Below are 19,794 nucleotides of genomic sequence, written 5' to 3'. Positions count from 1 at the left end.
AAAATCATCCCACACACAAACTAAAGTAAAAGAAGCCGACAAGACGCCTGCTGTGCTTAAAGAGAAAGACAATACCGATATAATGTGTGACTGGGAGGCTTTAGCTCGAAGGTTTTTATGTATTTTTTCTGAACAAACAAGCAGAGCAGCTCCTGGATTCAGTGGAAACCAGGAAGCAGAACAAACTGTTTGTTTTGTAGCTACTGAGAGGTTTGCATGAGAAAACACTGAGGACAGTAACAGCGTCAGGTTATCGACGGGAACTTTAAATGAACCAAATAATCAACCCTCTTGTCTCCTGAGTCCATTCAGGTCCTGACAGTCTGCAGGTTTTTAGTCGTTTCTTGACCACGTCCGGCGTTTCTGACTAACTCCTGAGCTGATGTTTAACGAGACGGAGTTCCTCCCCTGAGCAAACACTCGGTGTTTTCATAGACACACACGAAGACGAACAGCTGATGCAGAGTTTGTGATTATTGCTTTCTGTTTAAACCAACAGCAGCCAAAACCGCATTCAGCCGTCATGTGAGTGATAAGCAGCAGAAGTCCTGAACTGCACTGGAGGTACTTGCAACAGTGGCAGCAACGTTGTAGTATTACCATTAGTATATAACTAGGGTCATCTGTAGGATCAGTGATAACAGAACACAGCAGCTATGGAGTAGTTTGGGAAATACAGTACATAGCAGTAATAGTACCATTTATGACAGCTGTAGCAGCCGACAGGCACCAGTACAGAAGCGAGTACACTCCAGTACAACAGGTCAAACTGGTACCACCCTCAGTAAATGTACTGACAAGTTTATCCTCTTATGAACATTTAAAAACAAATACTTTACAAGACAGAGATCCCTCCAGCGTGTTGGCATCACGCTAACTAACTGCAGCTCCTTGTCAAACACCGGCACATTTCAGATCCACCCGGAGAACAAGAGGAACTGAGTGGAACCGAAGCACCGACCCGCAGTAGAACCACCGCCGGTGCAGAGACCCAGTATCAGCTCAGTCCAAGAACAGCTCTGTTCTGTGGGTTCTGCGCAAACAGCAGCGATACCAGCTGTTGTCCTGCCACTGCAGAGTCTGGTGTCTGATGAAGATGATGGAGACGAAGCTCCAACCACCAATGGAGCATCTTCAACAGAAGATTCTGGCAGCTTCACCTCTGGAGAACCAGACGCCAGAACAGCACAAAGGAGAGCTTCAGCTGATCTCTTTGGAACTCACCAACTACAGTAATGGCATCTCTGAGGTGAAGGCTGATACAAACCAGAGCAGAGATCCAGGCAGCTGCACCTCCAGAACATCAGAGACAAATAGATCTCAAAGGAGAGCTGCTGTTTCTCTGTTTGCTCTGTGGGCCCGGCAGAAACATTGTGATACGATCAGTTTGCCCACTACAGAAGAGCTCCCGAGGATCCAGAAGAACATGGATCCCCGTCAAAACCAAACAGAGGAACACCTGAAATCAGCTGTTCCTCTACAAATCCAGAGATCAGCCAACTGAGCAGGAGAGTCACCGTGGTCCACCATCGCGGACGTCCTGAATCAGGTCCAGACATGTGGGCTCATTGCAGCATCGCCACTATCGAAGAACTCCTGGTTCTGCTGCAGGAGATGCCCGCCGTGCACAAACAGACACTCGGATAAACGGTCCTAGACCAGAACGTGGCTACAGAGCAGCGATCGATCAGTAACCAAGGCTCAACTTACAACGATAATGTCTTCTGTACATGAGCCCGGCAGCGTTACCCCAGATACCAAAGTCAACAGTCTGACAGGGTGGTGTCCCTTCCGGCCCAAAAACCACCACAGACTCCCAGATGCAGCTTCTTACAGACGAGCTTTGGTGAAGGACAAAGACGACGCAACGGCTACATCTGGAGTCACTGCAGAAACCACCGACAGCAGCGGCAACAGAGAAGGTTCCCACCAAAAAGATTTCACCAGCAAAACCAGAGACAACTTCCAAATCTCCAAAGTTCAAGTGGAGACGTCTACAGAGTCCAGAGACTGACAGGAAACCAGCCGACCGCCAAGTTAAAAGTCCTCAAGTTGCTGCTGCAGTTTCCAGACTGACGCTGGCGTTTTCTCGTATCACTCTTTGATACGACTCTTTATTTACTTCTGAGGTAAATAAATAAAAAAATGTGCTTGAACTGAATACATGTAAAGACTGAATATATGCAATGAACCGAGGTAAGAGTTCATCACTCAGTGTTCTACGAGAACATTCAACTTAAAATAAAACGACTTTGAGGTGGGTTGAGTTTACGTCAGTAAAAACTGTTGGTGAGATACGGTCGTGTTAACATAAAGTACCAAAGTTTAGAGGTTCAAACATTCACATGAATACAGGACTGAAGGCTTCCCAACATCATTCTGCCTCTGCTGTAGCTCATTCTGCCGATATGGCTGAAGACATCCACATAATGTAAATAAAACTTGATTTATCCGATTAGTCCAACCTAAACTTTGCGCAGTAAAAGAGTGAATGCCAAAAAGCTTTATTTAGACTCTTTTCCTGTTCAACCGAAACAAAAAAAGTCAATAATTTATGAAGCTGCAAGACGAAAATCGTGTGATTCTATCGATCTGAACGGTGGTGAGGTTGGACGGATTGTAAATAACTAAGAACTGTTTTCAGACTTTACATATTTTACCAGTAGCTGCTGCCTGAAGCATGAACGTGAAATAAAACTTGATTGACCTGAAGTCAAGTGTGGCACAATTAACACACATTTTTAAAGTACTTTACATAAAATAATACACCATATTACGCTATATTCTTATAGTGTCTGAAAATACACGAGTAGTATCACCTTATATCCTCCTAAAAAGCAGGAATAATTCACTGATAAACGTCCGGCCTGACTACATATGAACATAACACTCCAGCACAGCAGTGCAGTTGCCGGTGCGTCCACCGGGAGGCGCTGCACCTCTGCAGAGTGTCAGGAGAGCAGGTGACGGGAGGCGGCCGAGTGTTTTGTTTGTGGGGACGAAGAGGATTCTCATCTGAGGAGCCTTTGATGAACTAACTGAAGAATCGACGCGCAGACTGAAGACAAATTAGCAGAAACGACGCACAAACAGCGGCGCAGGAACACAAAGGCCCTCTGGGAAATACATTAGCACGGCCTTAATGAGGTTTCTCAAGGAGGCCTGCTGACTCGGCGACGAGCAGGACGAGGAGAATCTGAGGGGAAGCCTGAAAGACGAGCCGCAATCTTTGATTCGCTCCGAGCCGCTGCAGGAAACCGGATGGATGTTTGAAACTCCAACGAGGCAAAAGTCTCCACGAATTAAAGCGACGTGTTTGTCTGCGTCGCCGCGACGCCTCGATACAACAACTTCCTCCTCCTCCTTGTCGTATTTATCCAGTAATTCTGCTGCTCTGCTTTGCTCTCTGAGGCTGTTTTACAGTTTATTCTTGATGTAAAATGAAATTACAACACGTTTGACTCGACTCGTCTCACGAACTGGATATTTTACGACAATTTAAGATCGTTTACACTTTATCACAATAAAAACACTTTAGTTTTCTCGCAAGTATAGCTTTGAAATATACTCACATTACACAGTGTTCTGCTACAGATATGATAATATTTGATGCTGACGGTGCTGCTAAAGTACCTCAGCTTTAAAGTCATCTGTCCAGTTGATGAAAAGGTTTTTTAGAAATGCAAAAAAAAGGTCATGCACAAAATTAACCAATATACTGAGAAGGAAATTTTGTGTTTAGCATTTTTCTTTCAGCCATATAACTCCAGTGATGCAGCGTATGATTATGTGAGATGTTTTATCACAATATCAGCACCGTTTTCTTGCAAAAAATCCAAGTGTAGCTTCAAAAAAGTCCCATCAACACACCATAAACAAAAAATACTCCGATTACACACTGTTCTGTTACAAATCTGATCACATTCGACAGGTTTGTTGAAGCATTTCAGTTTTGCAAGTCGGTATTATGCAGCAAATTAATTTGTCCAGTTGATTAGAGGTTTTCTAAGAAATGCAAAACAAAAATAAAAGCTTGTGCACAAAAATATGCTGAGGAGGAAGTTTCAGGGCTGTCGTCTTTGGGTTTGTATCCAGCTGCTGCCTAAAGCATCTTAGGAGGGATTTTTTTTTTTTTAAAAAAAGCAAAATAATAAGTCAAATTTACTAAACAGTGGGGTTTTGACTGTATTTTAGAGCCACATAACAGCAGTTTAACAATGTTTAAATGCATGTGTGACTACAAACTGTTCCTCCATTATCACCTGTTTCATGCATCTTTTTTAAAAACACACACACTGAAGGAGATTCAGAAAACTTTTCCAGGATTTCTTCATCCATCATTACTTAAACACCACCAGATGTGACATTAGGATGCGGCTCGGCCGGCTGCAGGTTCTGCTCCAACTTCAGACGCGACTCCGGGTCCACGAGGACGAGCCGCTCTGTCACCTGCCAATCAAAACCCATCTCGGCCAATCAAACGGCTTCATTAAAACTCTGCGGAACATCATCCGGCGCGGTGAAGAGACGGTAATTACCAATGAGTGTGTGTGTGTGTGTGTGTGTGTGTGGGAACTGCATTGTCAAGGCGCATGTACGGCCGCAGTGTGTTCACATGTAAACACACACACACACACACACACTCTGTGCAGCATGTCAGAGCCTCACACACATCTCCGCCAGCTGTCAGCGTGTTGTGATTACGTACGGGGGGAAAAGCGTGAATACGAGGCTCCATAATTACGTGAACGTATGTGACAAACACATTTCGCTCCATAATTGCAGGTGAAAAACGCGTGGGTGTTATTTATTTAGATTTCTTTTTTTTACATTAATGTATCTCACCACATGCAGCCTGTCACATACATATATATGTGTATAATTTTCAGGTTTGTGCAGGATGTATAGACGCCGTTTGTGTGCATAAACAGAATGATGTATAAACTCCACAGAGGACAAAGGTGACGCTATAAATCCGTATGCAAATGATCGCCGGTGTTAATTTATATGCTGCTAAAAAATCACAAATGCAGCAGCTTCCATCACTCCGTCCACTCACATTTGACTGATTCCTGCAAAACATGCCAAAAGATTTCAGTGTCTGTGCTGCAAAAATGGGTAAAACAGAGGATCGATGGGAAGATATGCAGAGAAAGGAATGTTAGGAGAAGAAAAAAAGATGTTTTTAAGGATGAAATAAAGATGTTTGGACAGAGCAGAGAGGAGGAGAGCGGACGAAAGACAGAAGCTGACAAAGGAAGGAGGGTCGAGGCTAAAAATCATGACCGAAGATGGAAAAATCCAACAAAGGGAGGAAAAGAAAGACGAGGAAGAAAATGAAAAAAGAAAGAAAAATGACAAAAAACAGAAAGTGAAAGACGGTTTAGAAATAACTGACTCAAATTGAAAGTGAAGTACAAATGAAAGGAAAGGAGCTCCACTTTGTTCCAGAGCTTTCAGATCATCTCACCGTCTTCCTCGGTGATGCATAGCTTCAAAATATACAAGCACGACTTCCTGTTTTCATGTGACGCCTGAAAAAACCGCAGAAAACGAACATGAAACGTGTCTAAAAGCTCCAGAAAAAGCAACTTTTATTGTGTATTCATGAAAATAAAAGTGTTTTTGCTTTAAATCTGAGTTTTAGCAGCTAAAGTGGCAGGTCATCGCGCTGCTCGGAGGCTCCTCGGCAGCTTTTGAGCTAAATCTAATGTTTCTTACACGAGTTTGGAGTCTCCGAGTGCCAGTTTATGACCATAAATCTCTCTGACTTCTGACTTCTACATTGAAAGTTTTATTTATTTCTTATTACATGTTGGACGGAGGAGCTTTAGCGGGATAAGAATCAATGAGGCGCCACAGCTTTTCCACCATGTTGATCGGTTTTCGTGGTCACTATCGGAGGGTTTTGGACGACGAGCGAACAGAAGAAGGAGCTGAGGGTCGACGAAGTTCAGCTGGGTGTTTTCCAAACTGCCAGTCGGCCTGTTTGTCTTGGCAGCAGAGAGAAGCCTCCTTGCGTAACCAGACGAAAAGACTCCGCGCTTCGGTCTTCTATCGACGGGAAACAAAACATGTAATCCGTCACAGTTTGAGCAGAGAAAGTAGGAAATATGTCACGTTGTTTTAATAAAGCAGATCAGGAGCTGAGACGCTTCATTAAACCTCTGAAGGAGGATTATTATTATTATTATTACTATTCTGTTCTCACGTCGGCGGGCTTCTTATCAAACCATCGGTTCACTCAGACAGACTGAAACTGAACAAAGACACACTGTGAAGCTGAAAATGTGACATAAGACATAAAATAGATGTTTTGGGTGAAATCTGTGTTTGCAAGAAGCAGAAATATTGTCAAAATTGTTCCAGCTGCTTCCATTTAAGACCTAAATATTTCAGCAGGAGAAAGAAATGAGTAGAAAAGTATAAAATATAGAAATGTGCATTGCCCTAAACAACTAAAAATATAAATATACAGTGTGAAAAACAGAACTGCACATGTGAATATTAGATAATAATTCAATGTCTTTGTGCAGATTTCTGAAAAAGTCATTTCTAAAATCCAAATTAGGATTAAAAGTATGAAAAATTATGTCTTTTTTTATTTTAATTTGATTAAACTGAGCTTTTAAGGAGACAGTTTAAGAGTTTTTTTTTCCACTTCCTGGTTGCTTCCAGTCACAAACCCAACGTGTATTTTTACAAGCGGGGAGGGAAACAGTCGGAGGAACGTCCGTCACAACAAAGACGAGAGTTTAAATGTTTAGTTTGTTATTTCTGCTTGTTTTCAGTTCGTTTAGCTTCGCTCTGCTCACCAACAAACAAACAAAAGAGACAAAATCACAAGAAGCTCATCGGAACCAGAAGAAAAGAAAAGATCCCACAAGAGTTTGTTTTCTTTGTGATGATATATTTAGAAATATTAGAGTCGGGAATGTTTCCCTGCTTGTTTCTGTTCATGTAGTTTTACTGGAGCTGCAGAAGAAACGATTACGGTTGTCAAAAAGGTGAAAATTCTACTTTACACAATAGACTTTAATTGTTTTTTTAATGCACAAGAATGTTTGTGCGTTTCTCAAATTAAAAAGTAAAACTATGCCATTTACAAATGTGCATGATTAGAATAAAATAAAATTACTCATGTAAAAAAAATATATATATAAAAATGTGAAAATAATAAATATTATTATTAAAGTTTTGCACATGTTGGTTGTTTGTGTTTCTGTTGGTGAATCACTGGACGGCTTCAAATTAATAAATGTTCTTCATTTATTGCCCTTCATGTGAACGTGGGGGACAAAATATTTAAATCCACCACAAGTTCTGACCTCAGTCATTAATATAAAGTAGAATTATGGCTTCTGTGGCAGCATCAGCAGAATGTGAACAAGTTTAATAAAAGTAGAGTTTATTCTATTGTTAGCAAAGTAAGTCAATATTGTGCATTTTACCAGTAAATAGATCAGTTATGCACCAGCAGCAGTGTGCACGACTTTCACCTGCAAACGTGTTGTTCAGTTCAAGAAATGTGCTCTTTGACCTTTTAACATGAGTCCAGCTGCATTATGGGAGTTTGACTGTAGTGAAGCAGGAAGAAAATTAGAATTTTATCAGTTTAATGAGTGTTTTCGATGCAAAACTCCGTCTCTGTTTGGGGTCCAGACTAATTCCTGGATCGAACGCCAAACGTCACAAACTTTTAGCTGCAAAAGCCCCGAAAATCTGGATTACATTTAGTTTTACTGTCGCCTTAGAAGTAAATAAGCCTTTACCTGCTGATATTTCATCGCTAATATGGAAATAAATAGTAAATACGACATAAACGGGGGTATTTTGGGGCATATTCTCAACCTAACATGTTTCAGTAGCGCCAGGCGGAGAAATGTGGTTCGTTTACTGCAGCTTCTGAGGAATTACACTTTGTACTGGATGATAACTTCCAAAAACAGAGTAAAACATAAATAAAAGTGCTTCAGTGAGAGTATACGTGCTGGTGTGGGCTGTGGTATCGGCGTTAGCAGCTTGGTAGGACGCCAGTAAAACCTCGTTAGCCGCTCGGTCGGGATTAAGTTTCTACTTCTGACCAAGAAGCTGAAGTTTTCGGTGTGAAAGCTGCTCAGAAAACACGTCTCTGCTCTCGAACCTCTTCAGCGCCGACTTCCCCACCTTGAACGGGGAAAAACCCGGGCCGACGAAAGCGGGGTGACGTCTCACGGCGCTAATCCGGGCGGCGGCGAATCAGAGGCCGCTCGGCCCGTAAAGACTTTGAGCTGTGACAGGAAGCGAGCGGCGTTGGCGCTGGGAACCGACGCTGCCGAGAAACCGGGAGGTTTCCTGGAACGGGATCACAATAGCGAGCGTGTCGGCGGCCACACCTCGAACCCCGAGATGCGTCGCGGCTTGTCCCGGCTGCTGGGAGTCGACAAGGCGAGGCAGCAGCCACCTACCGACATCTGAGGCTTTACCGTCAGCGTGGCAGGAGCTGGAGCCAAAACTCAAACCTCTCACTTTCTCATGTGTGTTTAAAATCACACCCTGACTCCACTGACTCCTGATGTCCTGAAAAGACTCAGAAACATCCCACGCATGTTTACTTTTAGTCTTTAAGTTGACTTCTCATTGCTGAAGATCCACCGATTTGCTGCTTTTAATGACTTTAAATGTCAGTTCTGAGCTTTTTAAAACCTCTTTATCCTTTTTTTTCTACTGTTTTACGTCATTTCATCCCAATGTCTGCTCAACTATCTCATCTCTGATTGGCCTGAAACTTCTACTGCATAAAATCTAGACATTTAAAAAGATATTTCAGAAAACTGAGCTTCATTTTTTTTTTTTTTAAACTTTCCAAGATGAAAATTCTTCCCAAACTCACAAATTTTTTTCACGCATTGAAATTCGAAGCTGTTTGAACACAAATAAATCAAAAACTGTTTGAGATAAAAACCTGAAATTTTCACTGTTGTTTCTCATCATGTCATCAATTCAGAATCTGTAATATTGGACAGTTAGATCAAATCGTGTCGGATTTATCGAGAGTTGAAATATAGGGGGGAAAACTTGAAGCTGTGGAGCTCGTATTAAGCTCATAATGCTGAGAAATAACAAAAATAAAAAGTCTAAAAAGGGTTACAGCTGTTAGAGTGATAATAAAATCAGATTTTGAGTCTTGATTTTAGGACCAGCAGCGTCTTTATTAACTTCTGCTGCAGTTTCTGTTCTTTCACACTTAATAATTCAGTTTGTTTAGGCGGGTTTCAAGCAGCAAATGATCAAAATGCAGCTAAAGTTGGGAGGAAACTTAGTTTTGTCTTCAATAACTGCTGGAAAAATTGCCTAACTGCAGCTTTTTGTCAGATTCTATGAAATCGTGACTCTCAGAAATCCAGAAATCTACAAATTTATACAAGAACCTGTGCTTTTATTTTGAAAATAAAAACAACACCAGCCATTTTACGGCAGGAATCGCTTGTGTTGCAGATGTTGAACAACTTCATGGTGTTGTGAAGCTGACGCACTCTGATATTTAAAACTTTAAGAGATTATTTTAAAGCTGAAAAAAGCAAAACAACCAACAAGTGTCTCCACTAATAAAGACGTGATGCTCATTCATCTGCTTCCCACAGATCTTAGATTTCAAACTTAACAGCCGATTGGCACGAAACCAAGTGTTTCATGCAACCAAGCAGGAGAACAGACAAACTACAGACAGAGAACCTGGAGGTTCTTCACTTTTCATGCAACAAACAACCCAAACAGGTCCACAAACCCGCACGCACGCTAACGCAGCCAATGCATGACAGCAGCGTTCGCTTTCGGTTTCCCCCGACTCCGTGCAGGAAGACGGGCGGGATCGCGTTGTCTCCTCCAGCCGAGCAGAACCTGCTGCTGTTACGAGATACAGTGAAACTCCCACAGCCGGGTCTCAGCTCTGTGACGAAACCCGGAGCTGCCTCCCGCCCACTCGCATGTTCAAACGGCGCTCAGCGGGCGCCCGATTCCACGCCGAGGAGGGTCCAGGTCCACAGAGGACCGTCGCGCAATCGATTTTCGCAGCGACGTGGAGAAAGAGAAGCACAATCCCCGCTTTCAGTCATGTTGAGGCTAATTGTGTGATTCAACCCAGTTCTGTCTGACGACCTTTTGAGTGTTTCTGCAGCAAATACCAGCACGAATATGAAAGATTATCAGCTGTGGCTTTAAACTGGAGAAAGCTGCACCTACACATATTGTTTACAGCCTTAATAAAGTGTTTTTTTTAGTCCATTTATAGCCAGATTTCCAGAGTCGGTCTGTCCAAACGCTGGTCTATTTAACCCACTTCCACCTGCAGGGGTTTCTGACGACTCGGTTTTGTTTCCGCCGACGTGACGAAAACGACGTCTCTGAGCGAACCAGAGAGAGAATCTGTCAGACGGCCAAGAAATCCAGCTGTCACGGGCAGATAGAGCTCCGAGGAAATGATGTTGACCGCATCAGAGCGCCGGTTCTGTGAACACGCATTGTGCTCGAGGAAGCACTTTAGAGACGAGGACTCTCCTCCTCCTGAATCAGCGCTGTTGTAGGTCCAGTCTGCATGTTGGACGACCGACGGCTGTCTTACCATCCAGATGATCTCACTGTGTACAGGTTTTAAACCACACATCTTGTAGCGCCTCTACTCACTGTGTGTGGATGTCGCTGAGCTCCTGCTCCGTTCGTTTCTGCAGCTGCTGGAGGTGAAACGTCAACTCGTTGCTCAGAGCTGCAAACCTCCACGTTCCTTCTCGTCCTGCGTTGTCCTCGAACACCAAACCCTGTCGGAGGTTAAAGAAGCCGTCAGGTGCAGTCACGGACGTTTTTATAAGAGCGGCACCAGCTAGCGCTTCCTGAGGCTTAATGCGGGTTCAAGAACTGACCCCGCAGATGAATCAAAACTAAACTAGACCTCATGTAAATGCTTTGCACCTCTGAACTACTTTAGCACCTGATGCACATTATTTATTGTCAATATTTGACTTAATTCTCACCTCAGCGTATTCTATTTTTTAAATCTAATGCTATTTATCCTATTTTAACTTCCACCTGGCTGCTTCAAATATGTGCCCCCAAGTTTTTGGAGCCAAACTGAATTGCAGAACCTCTTTCAGGCTGTTTTTGTGGGAGAAAAAACCCCTATTAGCCCTCTATGCTAACCAGCTAAGCTAACAGAAGACAAGGCCGACTGGTTAAACTCAGAGAGGACGAGACGCAACACTTTTCAACCCTCTTAACGTCCTCGTTAAGTCTTCTCCTTCCAACATGGCCGCCAACAACGTAAATTCAACGTATAAGCCAACATAAATACTCCTCTATTGGTATATTTCCCATGTGCTCACAGAACTGGAGTCCATTAGCTCCTATTTGTTAAGGTTTTGGTTCATTTCTACTGGTTCAGTCAATTCTGTTGGATTCAACGCTACAATAAAAACAGAATAAATTGATTATAGGACTGTTCCTGTGGACGTTTCCTACAGTGGAAAGTTGCCCAATTTGTCCCCCTGTGGTCAGTTGCAGTATTACAATCTGCAGTCCAAAATGCATTTTCGCCAAAGACTACGATTATATAACCGACTCTAAAGAGTAAAAAGGGAAATAGAGTCTGTAAAACTGTCAACACGACACCAAATCAGACGGCCAACCAGGTTGTTTTTCACTCTTCCCACAATAAATCTTCAATCCGTGGAGGTTTCCTGTTCGTTAAACCTCCTCAGCGAGCAGAAAAGTGAGAACTATTTTTACTCGTATCATCACAGGGTTATCTCGATGTGGCTGGCTCCAATATAAACAGTTTTATCTGTGATTTACGGCGATTCGATGACGTTAGCCTGTGAGCTAGCTGAACAACTTCCCTGCTGCCAACGAGTCAAGCGGCTGTAATTTATTGAGCACAATCAAGATAACAGCCAAAGAGCTTTCTGGTAGAGAAATAAAACCAGCATTTACTCAAAGGCAGAGTTTACCCGAGTGATTTATTAGCGTGGTGACGCAAACATGTCGGCTAAACGAGCCCGCAGGCTAGTCAGAAAGCTAACAGTTTGTTCATGTTTTAAAGTCTGCAAACACCTCAAACCAGTTTGTGTTTCACATGGAACACGTTCAGCACAGAACGGTTCTTTATATATGGTTTAACACGGCTTTAAACTGTTCTCCTAAGTTAGCTTACGTGCTAAATTAGCCATTTAGCTCGCTTGTTTAGGTGTACGCTAGGTTTAGCTTTGACGTTTCCTCCAGCGACACCACCGGGTTTAAATTTGTGACTTTTGAGTTAATGAATGATTTATTTTTCATGCATTTTAATGCAGACATTTATGCCCCTTTTAAGAATAACTAGAACATGATTGTGGAGATTCCTTAGCTTCTCGCGGCGCCACCACCTCCTAAGAACTCATCCAGTACTTTGTTTTACGACAAATACCTGCAAAACTAATGATATAATCCATCGTTGTGAGAAAGTTAGCACGATGGGAAGGCAAAAACCAAACAGGTTGGTGCCATTCTCCCGTTAGCATTGACCTCAAAGTAGCTCAAAGCTGTAAATTTGTAGACTTTTCATCTTGTTGTAGTGCAAAAAAACTACCTGGTTACTGATTCATCTACTGATCTAAATGGTACGAACGTGTCCCCAGAAGCACAAACTGGGCAGAAGAAGAAGTCAGCGAGTGTAATAACGCTCCGACCACTTTCATCGCCTGGGGACGGATTTGTAGTTATTGTCTCTGAACAACACGCCCACAGAAAGTATCCTGCTTTTATTTGCTCCTAAATTCTGGTTCTTAGAGGAAAAAATGGAGATAATAAAAGAGAGACAAGCAAGTCATGCGGTGATATTTAGTCTGGAGAGCATTTCATGGGAATGTGCTCATGTAAGAGTTCGTCATGCGTCGCAACATGTCGGGTCAGAACCGGCGGCGGTGAATCACCGGATCGGACAGATCGATAGATAGATAGATAGATAGACGCCGGCGAGGTGGAAGGAGACGGACGAAGGTGGAAAACCGAAAGGAAGCGGAGATAAAGTTGTGGGAGGTAGCTCGGACTCGGGTCGTGAGTCTGAACTTGTGGAGGTGACGGAGCGCCTCGCCGAGCGGCTGCAGGCTGAAAGACAACAGACCGCCTGAGTCATCCTGGCAGAACACGCCGATCGCCCTCGTCCTCGCCTTCGTCTGTCTGCCTGTCTGTCTGTCTGTCTGCAGCCATGTGACTCAGGCTGAGAAGCAAACAGCAGCCAAGTCTGGTCTGTTTGTCAGACGTGATCTTTGGTCCGCTGTCCGCCACCAAACTCGCTGAAAAATCTCTCGTCGGACGCACAGAGAGCCGAAGTCGCTACTTTTGCTGATTGAACATCATCGTCTATGTGGTAATCTCTCTGCCTCGACACGTCTTTGAGTAAAAGCTCCATGAGTCAAATGGATGAAGGAAAAAAAAAAGGTCAGAGAAACCACACGGCTGGTTTAATCACCGCGAGGTTACGAAACGGCTCACAGGAGGACAGATTATTTCATCATAGTTGCTCAAACTAGCAGGAAGTCAAACTGATTTCTGCAATAACATCATCTCTTGGTAATTAAGGCCGACTTTCATTTGATACACAGAAAACTGAACTCATTTCTGGTTCTTTAACATCCTCCAGATCTTTCTGCCTCGACACGTCTTTAGGTTAAACCTCCATGAGTCAAATGGATGAATAAAAGGTCAGAGAGCCAACATCATCAGTTTAACAAGACTGCAAATTACCTTTTTTTGTTGCATTAAACACAATTAGTTCTGTTCTCTGCAACTAAGCTGCAAAAGATTTTTTTTTTTGTCATAGTTGTTCAGACGAACAGGAAATCACATTTTTCCCATGTTTTTTAGGCCTTTAACATCTTCTCTTGGTAATGAAGGCCTACTTTCACCAGATACACAGAAAACTGAACTAATTTCTGCTACTTGTGGTTCGTTAACATCATTTATGTGGTGATCCGGTTCTCTCTGCGTTAACATGTCTTTAAAACAGATCAAACAGGAAGTCAGAGAAACCACACGGCTGGTTCGATCCTCGGCGTCGCAAGGTTGCAAAAAGTTTTCTTCATAATTGTCCAGATAAACAGGAAATCTAACTTTAACATCATCTGTGCAGCTAAGGCGACCTAGAGGCTAAAGTTTTCATCATAATTGTCCAGACAAACAGGAAATCTAACTGATTTCTGCCATTTTTTTAGTTCTTTAACATCCTGTCTTGGTAATTAAGGCCAACAAGTAGCTTAATTTTCATCTCAATTAATTGATAAATCTGCCATTGTTGGTTCTTAACATCATCTAGGTGGTGATCCAGTTCTTTTGACATGTTGACATTGTTGGTTTTGCTTCTGCAAGGCTGCGAATTCCCTTTTCTTTTGCAATTAAACACAACTGGTTTAATTTTCCGCGATTGAGGCGCAAAGTGGCGAAAAGTTTTCATAATAATTAGATCAAAAAACAGAAACCAAACTTATTTCTGTCATTTTGTGGTTCTTTAACATCATCTAAGTGGCTTCGATAAACAGGAAGTCGACCTGATTTCTTCTACTTTTGGTCATTTAATATTGTTTATGTTGTAAATAAGGCGTATAAGTGGTTAAATTTTAATCAGAATTATTCAGAATAACATTATTTTAATTTCTTTTGGTTCTTTAACATCATCTGTGCAGCTGAGGCGACCGAGAGGCTAAAGTTTTCCTCATAACTGTTCAGATAAACAGGAAATCGAACTAATTTCTGCAATTTTTGGTTATTTATTATTGGCAAGTGGTTAAATTTTCATCATAATTATTCAGATTAACAGAAAATCTCACTTTCTTTTGGTTCTTTACCATCGTCTATGTTGTCATCAAGACGTGCAAATGGTTAAACTTTCATCCTAATCACTCGGACAAAAAGCTAATGGAGCTTCTTTCTTCTACTTTTCTGGTCTTTAGCATCATCCAGTGTTAATCCGGTTTGTCTTTGCCGTGACACGTCTCCAGGTTAAAGCTCCATGAGTCAAGTGGATGAAGGAAAAGGTCAGAGAACCATCATTGTTGGTTTAATCTTTGTTATTGTAAGGCTGCGTTCAACACAAATGGTTTTCTGTAACAAAAGCTTACAAGTGGCTAATAATTCATCTTAATTATTTAGACGAGCAGAAAACTGATTTCTGTTGATGTTGGTTCTTTAACATAATCTGTTTGCTGATCCGGTTCTCTGTCTGGACATGAAGCGTTAAACGAGTCAAATGGACGAAGCCAAAGGTCAGAGAAAGTCTTTGCTGTTGCATCATATTTAAAACTTTAGGTTGAAGGAACGTGATGGAAGCTGGAACATAAACGGAAAAGCCAACATAACCAAAGTACAATGAACAATGAGTTTAGATGGAAAAACCTCTCGAGATAAAGACGCGTAACACCAAATCTTCTGGAGACCTTGTTGACTCCATGATTACTTCTTTCTGGCAGACGTTCCATTTAAACTTCGTACTTTAAATACGACTCCTATCAGTTATTTATCATAGATATTAACTGTAACTAGCCGGAAATACTTCACCAGGAAGAGTTTAGGAGCAGAATAGACAATTAAATAGACGTTAATTAAGATGTTTTCGACGTGGAAACCGTTGTTTTTGCCATCAAACTGCGACAGTTGTGTGTTTTTTTGTGTTTTTTTAATGGGAAAGTTGGATTGTTTACGTCCCAGCTGTTGGACTATTGTTGGTTTAACGTGAATTTGGCTTTTTGTTTTTTTGTTTTATTTGTATTTTTATTTATTTAAATGCTTCTTTATCGTATTTTGCAGACGCACACTTCAGTTTTTGCCTGATATAAAAATATATAAATTTAAAAATCAGCATTTCCAGTCATCATGATCGTTTCACAGACGCACAGGAAGCACATTTTATTACTATTATTTCAATTTGTCATCATAATTACTCTGATAAGCAGAAAATCGAACACATTTCTGCTAATTCTGGCTCTTTGGCATCATCTGTGTGATAACTGAGGCTCCTAATCGATCAGATAAACAGGAAATCAGACTAATTCTCGCTACTTTTCGGTTATTTAACGTCATCTGTGAGATAATCCAGGTGTCTCTGTGTCTCCAGCCATCGCCATCGTTTCACAGACGTCGGGGGAGGCGACGTCAAAGCCCATCGAGAGGCGTCTCAAACACAATTGTTTGGTTTTTTGTGTGTTTTTTTTTATTATTTCACTTTCTGCAATTAAGGCTTGAGAGGAGGGAATAAACCGGATTGGAGCTGCCTGTCTGAACATGGCCTCAGGAGAGGAGGAGGAGGAGGAGGAGGAGGAGCAGATTCCCACAGAAAAGAAAAAAGAAAAAAAAAAAAAAGCCGAGCCGGTGGCGTAAATAGATAAAAACAGTTAGCAGGAATGCAGCCGAGGCAGCGCTGAGTAATTAGCAGAGTTCCCTGCAGCCAGCGCTCGTATTTATAAAGAACACATCAGGTTACAGGAAAGAAAAAAACCCAAACAGACAAACTGACGCTGGATGTGCTGCTGCTGCTGAGGAGATAATCATCTGACGGAGGTTTGACTGGAGGCTTCACGTTTCACTGAAGCTCCTTCTGTCGACCTTCAGACACGTCGGCGAGGATTTAACTCGTCAAAGATCAAAGAAAAGTTCCTAAAAAACCGGCTCGGCTGCTCAGATTCAGCTCAACACGTGGACGATGTTCCTCTTTAATCATCATTTATTTCCCCTAAACGACCTTTATTCTCTTTATACTGCAAATATCCACGATGTTTGTCCTATTGTAGCACTGAGGCCTCTTTTCTCGCCAAATTTATTAATATGTATTAAATTCTACATGTATTGCTTTACAGTGCTATCATCATGTTTTTACCAGGTTTTAACTGTAATTTTGCAATTTACTGTTATTTTACATGTTTGGTTAAATTAATGATAATATCTAGTAAAAACAAACAAACACTGTAAATAATATTCACTTATAAAGTCAGCATTTTTACAATTATTAAATGATTTATTTTGCCGTGTTTAACTGTCTAATTTTACCATTTTTTACTGTAATAAACTAGCAAAAAAAAAGTCATTATTTTACATGTATTTGATGATAATTGGAAGAAAAATTACATGTTTTAGGGATTGAAAAAAAGCATTAAAATTAATTGGAATTTTAATTTTACAGATATTTTTGTTTGTGCAATTTTTCTCCTGCACAAAAAAATGTTTTTAACGGTTTTTACTGTAATATTGTAAACAATTTACTTTACATGATGTTTTGTTAAATTAACAATAATATGTCGTGAAAATTAGAGGAAAAACAGTCTTAATTTACAGACGAACCCACCAGAAAAACAGACATCACTGTAAATAATGTTCACATATAAAATCTGCATTTTTACAAATATGAATTGATTTCTTTTACGATGTTTGACTGATAAGTTATACCATTTTTTACTGTAATAAATTATCATTATTTTTGCAGATATCTGCTGATAATTGGAAGAAAAAAATATGTGTATTATGGATTTTAAAAATTATTTTTAAAATAATGGTAATTGTTATTTAACAGATTTTCACTGTTTGTTAAATAAAATAAAATTTTAAAAAATGTAATTAAATTAAATTACAGAAAATATCAAATAATATAACAGAAAAAATGTCAATCTGTACAAGATGTGACCATAAAGTCACTGTTTAACTGTATGTAAATGAACTAGAATAAATATTATTTTTACAGATATTTGTTGATAATTGGAAGAAAAATTACATGTGAGAAGGATTTTTAAAAAATTATTAAAAATAATTATTGGAACTTTTATTTTACAGATTTTTCTCAGTTTGTCAAATTAAATTAAATTTAACTAAACTAAATTACAGAAAATATCAAATAATAAAACAGGAAAAAACGTCAAGTTGTACAAGATGTGACCATAAAGTCACTGTTTTACTGTGTGTAAATCAGCTAAAATCAGTTTTATTTTGCAGATATTTGCTGCTTTTTTCAATCTTTTAACATTCTTATTTACAGTATTTCCCTGTGTTATATTGCATGTCTTGTCTTTTGGGTTTTTTCGCCCCCCTGCTGCCAGATGATCAGATTTTACAGCATTTCTGGAAAAACTCAGACTAGAACTGGGCTTTACGGTGCATTTAATGGACTTTTTTGTGCATATTTTTAGTATTTAAGCTGTTTGCATGTGTGCTCATTATACAGTGTGATTCTTTTTACCTGCCGGTCTTGTAGGATGTGAACTTTGTCTTGGATCAGCCGTCGTAGTTCGTCCAGAGAAAGAGGCGAGTCTGCTGTTTGCAAATCTGGAATCTGTAGAGAAAGGCAGAGAGAGCCGGAGTCAGAGAGGATTTTATCACCTTTCATCCCATAAATCAGCTGCTGACGAGCAGAACACTCGCTTCAAATACAGTCTGTACTGTGGGTCACGGTCTGCGTTCTGCAGAACATTGAGCTCGTGGCTCAGCCTGAATGTCTGCATGCCGCCGTCAGCCGGCTGCAGAGCAACAATTAGCACAACGAGCTCCTGTGATTGTTGAGCGCATATTTGCAGCGTCGTGGAACGAAGAGACTGAAATGTGATGAATCCTGAAGACCGACTTCAAACACGAGCAGGACGTCCTGAACACCAGAACACGAGGGTTTCTATCAGCCAGGTGCAGCGTGGAGGTGTGTTAGACGGTAAAACGAAATATTCTGAAACTTATTCCACTTATCTTTGAGATTTGTGTGTTTATTTCAGGCGTTAGCTGAAATTAAATCCAGTTCTATTATTTATTGCAGCTCCACACATATGTGTGGAACTAAAACTTGTGGATATTTTGGTTAATTTTTTGTTTTGTTTTGTTGCTGTAACTGGACGTTTCCCCACTGTGGGATTAAAAAACATCTTATCTTATTTATTTATTGATCAAAATAAAACAGCAAAAGGTAATTTCACGTATTTTAATCACTAAAATCTAAAAGTGAGAAGTGATCTCCAAGATGTGGTGTCTGTAAACAACTTGTTTTATCAAGTAAATCGTCTAAAATCCAAAAAATTCAACTTAAATTTACCAAAAATCCTCTCATGTGAACATCTGGAATCTAACAACGAGGCTTTTTGCTCAGCTAAACATAAACCAGGGACATTTTTCTGGTGTTGACAGATCTCAGGTGGTCTAAATGTAAAAACAAGACGCTTAAATATTCAGATTTTAGGTCTAAAACAACCAGATCCTGCATTCGCAGCTCAATCCCATCTGGTCGGTTTAAAATGTGACACCTGAAGCCAACCTGAAGCTGAATGTGATGCTGTCGTGTGCGTTATTTTGTGATTTTGATCAAGAAAAACTCAAAACAATACAACATCAGCAGCTGAAATGAACGGTTTTGTTGTATTTTACTGTATTTCTGTGGCGTGATAGTCGTCATTTACAGAAATCAGCTGGTTTTTAAATGTAATCTCTTCATCAATTTACTGTTATTTTATCTGTTTGTTGGTAAAATCACAGAGAAAAAGTATAGAATTGACACGCTAACCCTAAAAAAACCAACAGGTCACGTCAAAAGTTGGTATTTTTACTCCTTCAACAACAAAATGACACCATTTCCTGATTTAATCTGCAACAAACCATCAGCGTCTCTCCTTCGGTTTTCCTTCCCGGCTGGTTGAACCCAAACTAAAGAGATTATTTTAGGGAAAAAGGTCCAAATAATCAAATATCAGATGCATAAACGTGGACGTTGTGCCGACTTGTGGTGACGGTGTGGTTTGTTTAGATCAGGGGTGTCCAATCCTGGTCCTCTTC

General features: G+C 40.7%; 1 protein-coding gene across 1 annotated transcript in view; it reads right to left on the bottom strand.

Annotated features, from left to right (window-relative positions):
• The window catches only part of LOC103372449 (cingulin-like protein 1), a 71,779-nt gene that overhangs the window by 29,483 nt on the left and 22,502 nt on the right, over positions 1-19,794 (bottom strand). Inside the window, exons 3-4 of the mRNA XM_008302102.1 lie at positions 18,224-18,316; positions 10,663-10,793 (exon numbers count right to left, since the gene is read on the bottom strand). Of these exons, the coding sequence (XP_008300324.1) occupies positions 10,663-10,793; positions 18,224-18,316 (224 nt within the window). The remainder of the gene's footprint in view (positions 1-10,662; positions 10,794-18,223; positions 18,317-19,794) is intronic.

The sequence above is a fragment of the Stegastes partitus genome, unplaced genomic scaffold, assembly GCF_000690725.1.
Source record: "Stegastes partitus isolate 25-593 unplaced genomic scaffold, Stegastes_partitus-1.0.2 Scaffold1757, whole genome shotgun sequence".
In the NCBI taxonomy this organism is placed as follows: domain Eukaryota; kingdom Metazoa; phylum Chordata; class Actinopteri; family Pomacentridae; genus Stegastes; species Stegastes partitus.
Note: the sequence above shows the minus strand (reverse complement) of the source record. Positions and strands in the feature narration are given on the sequence as shown.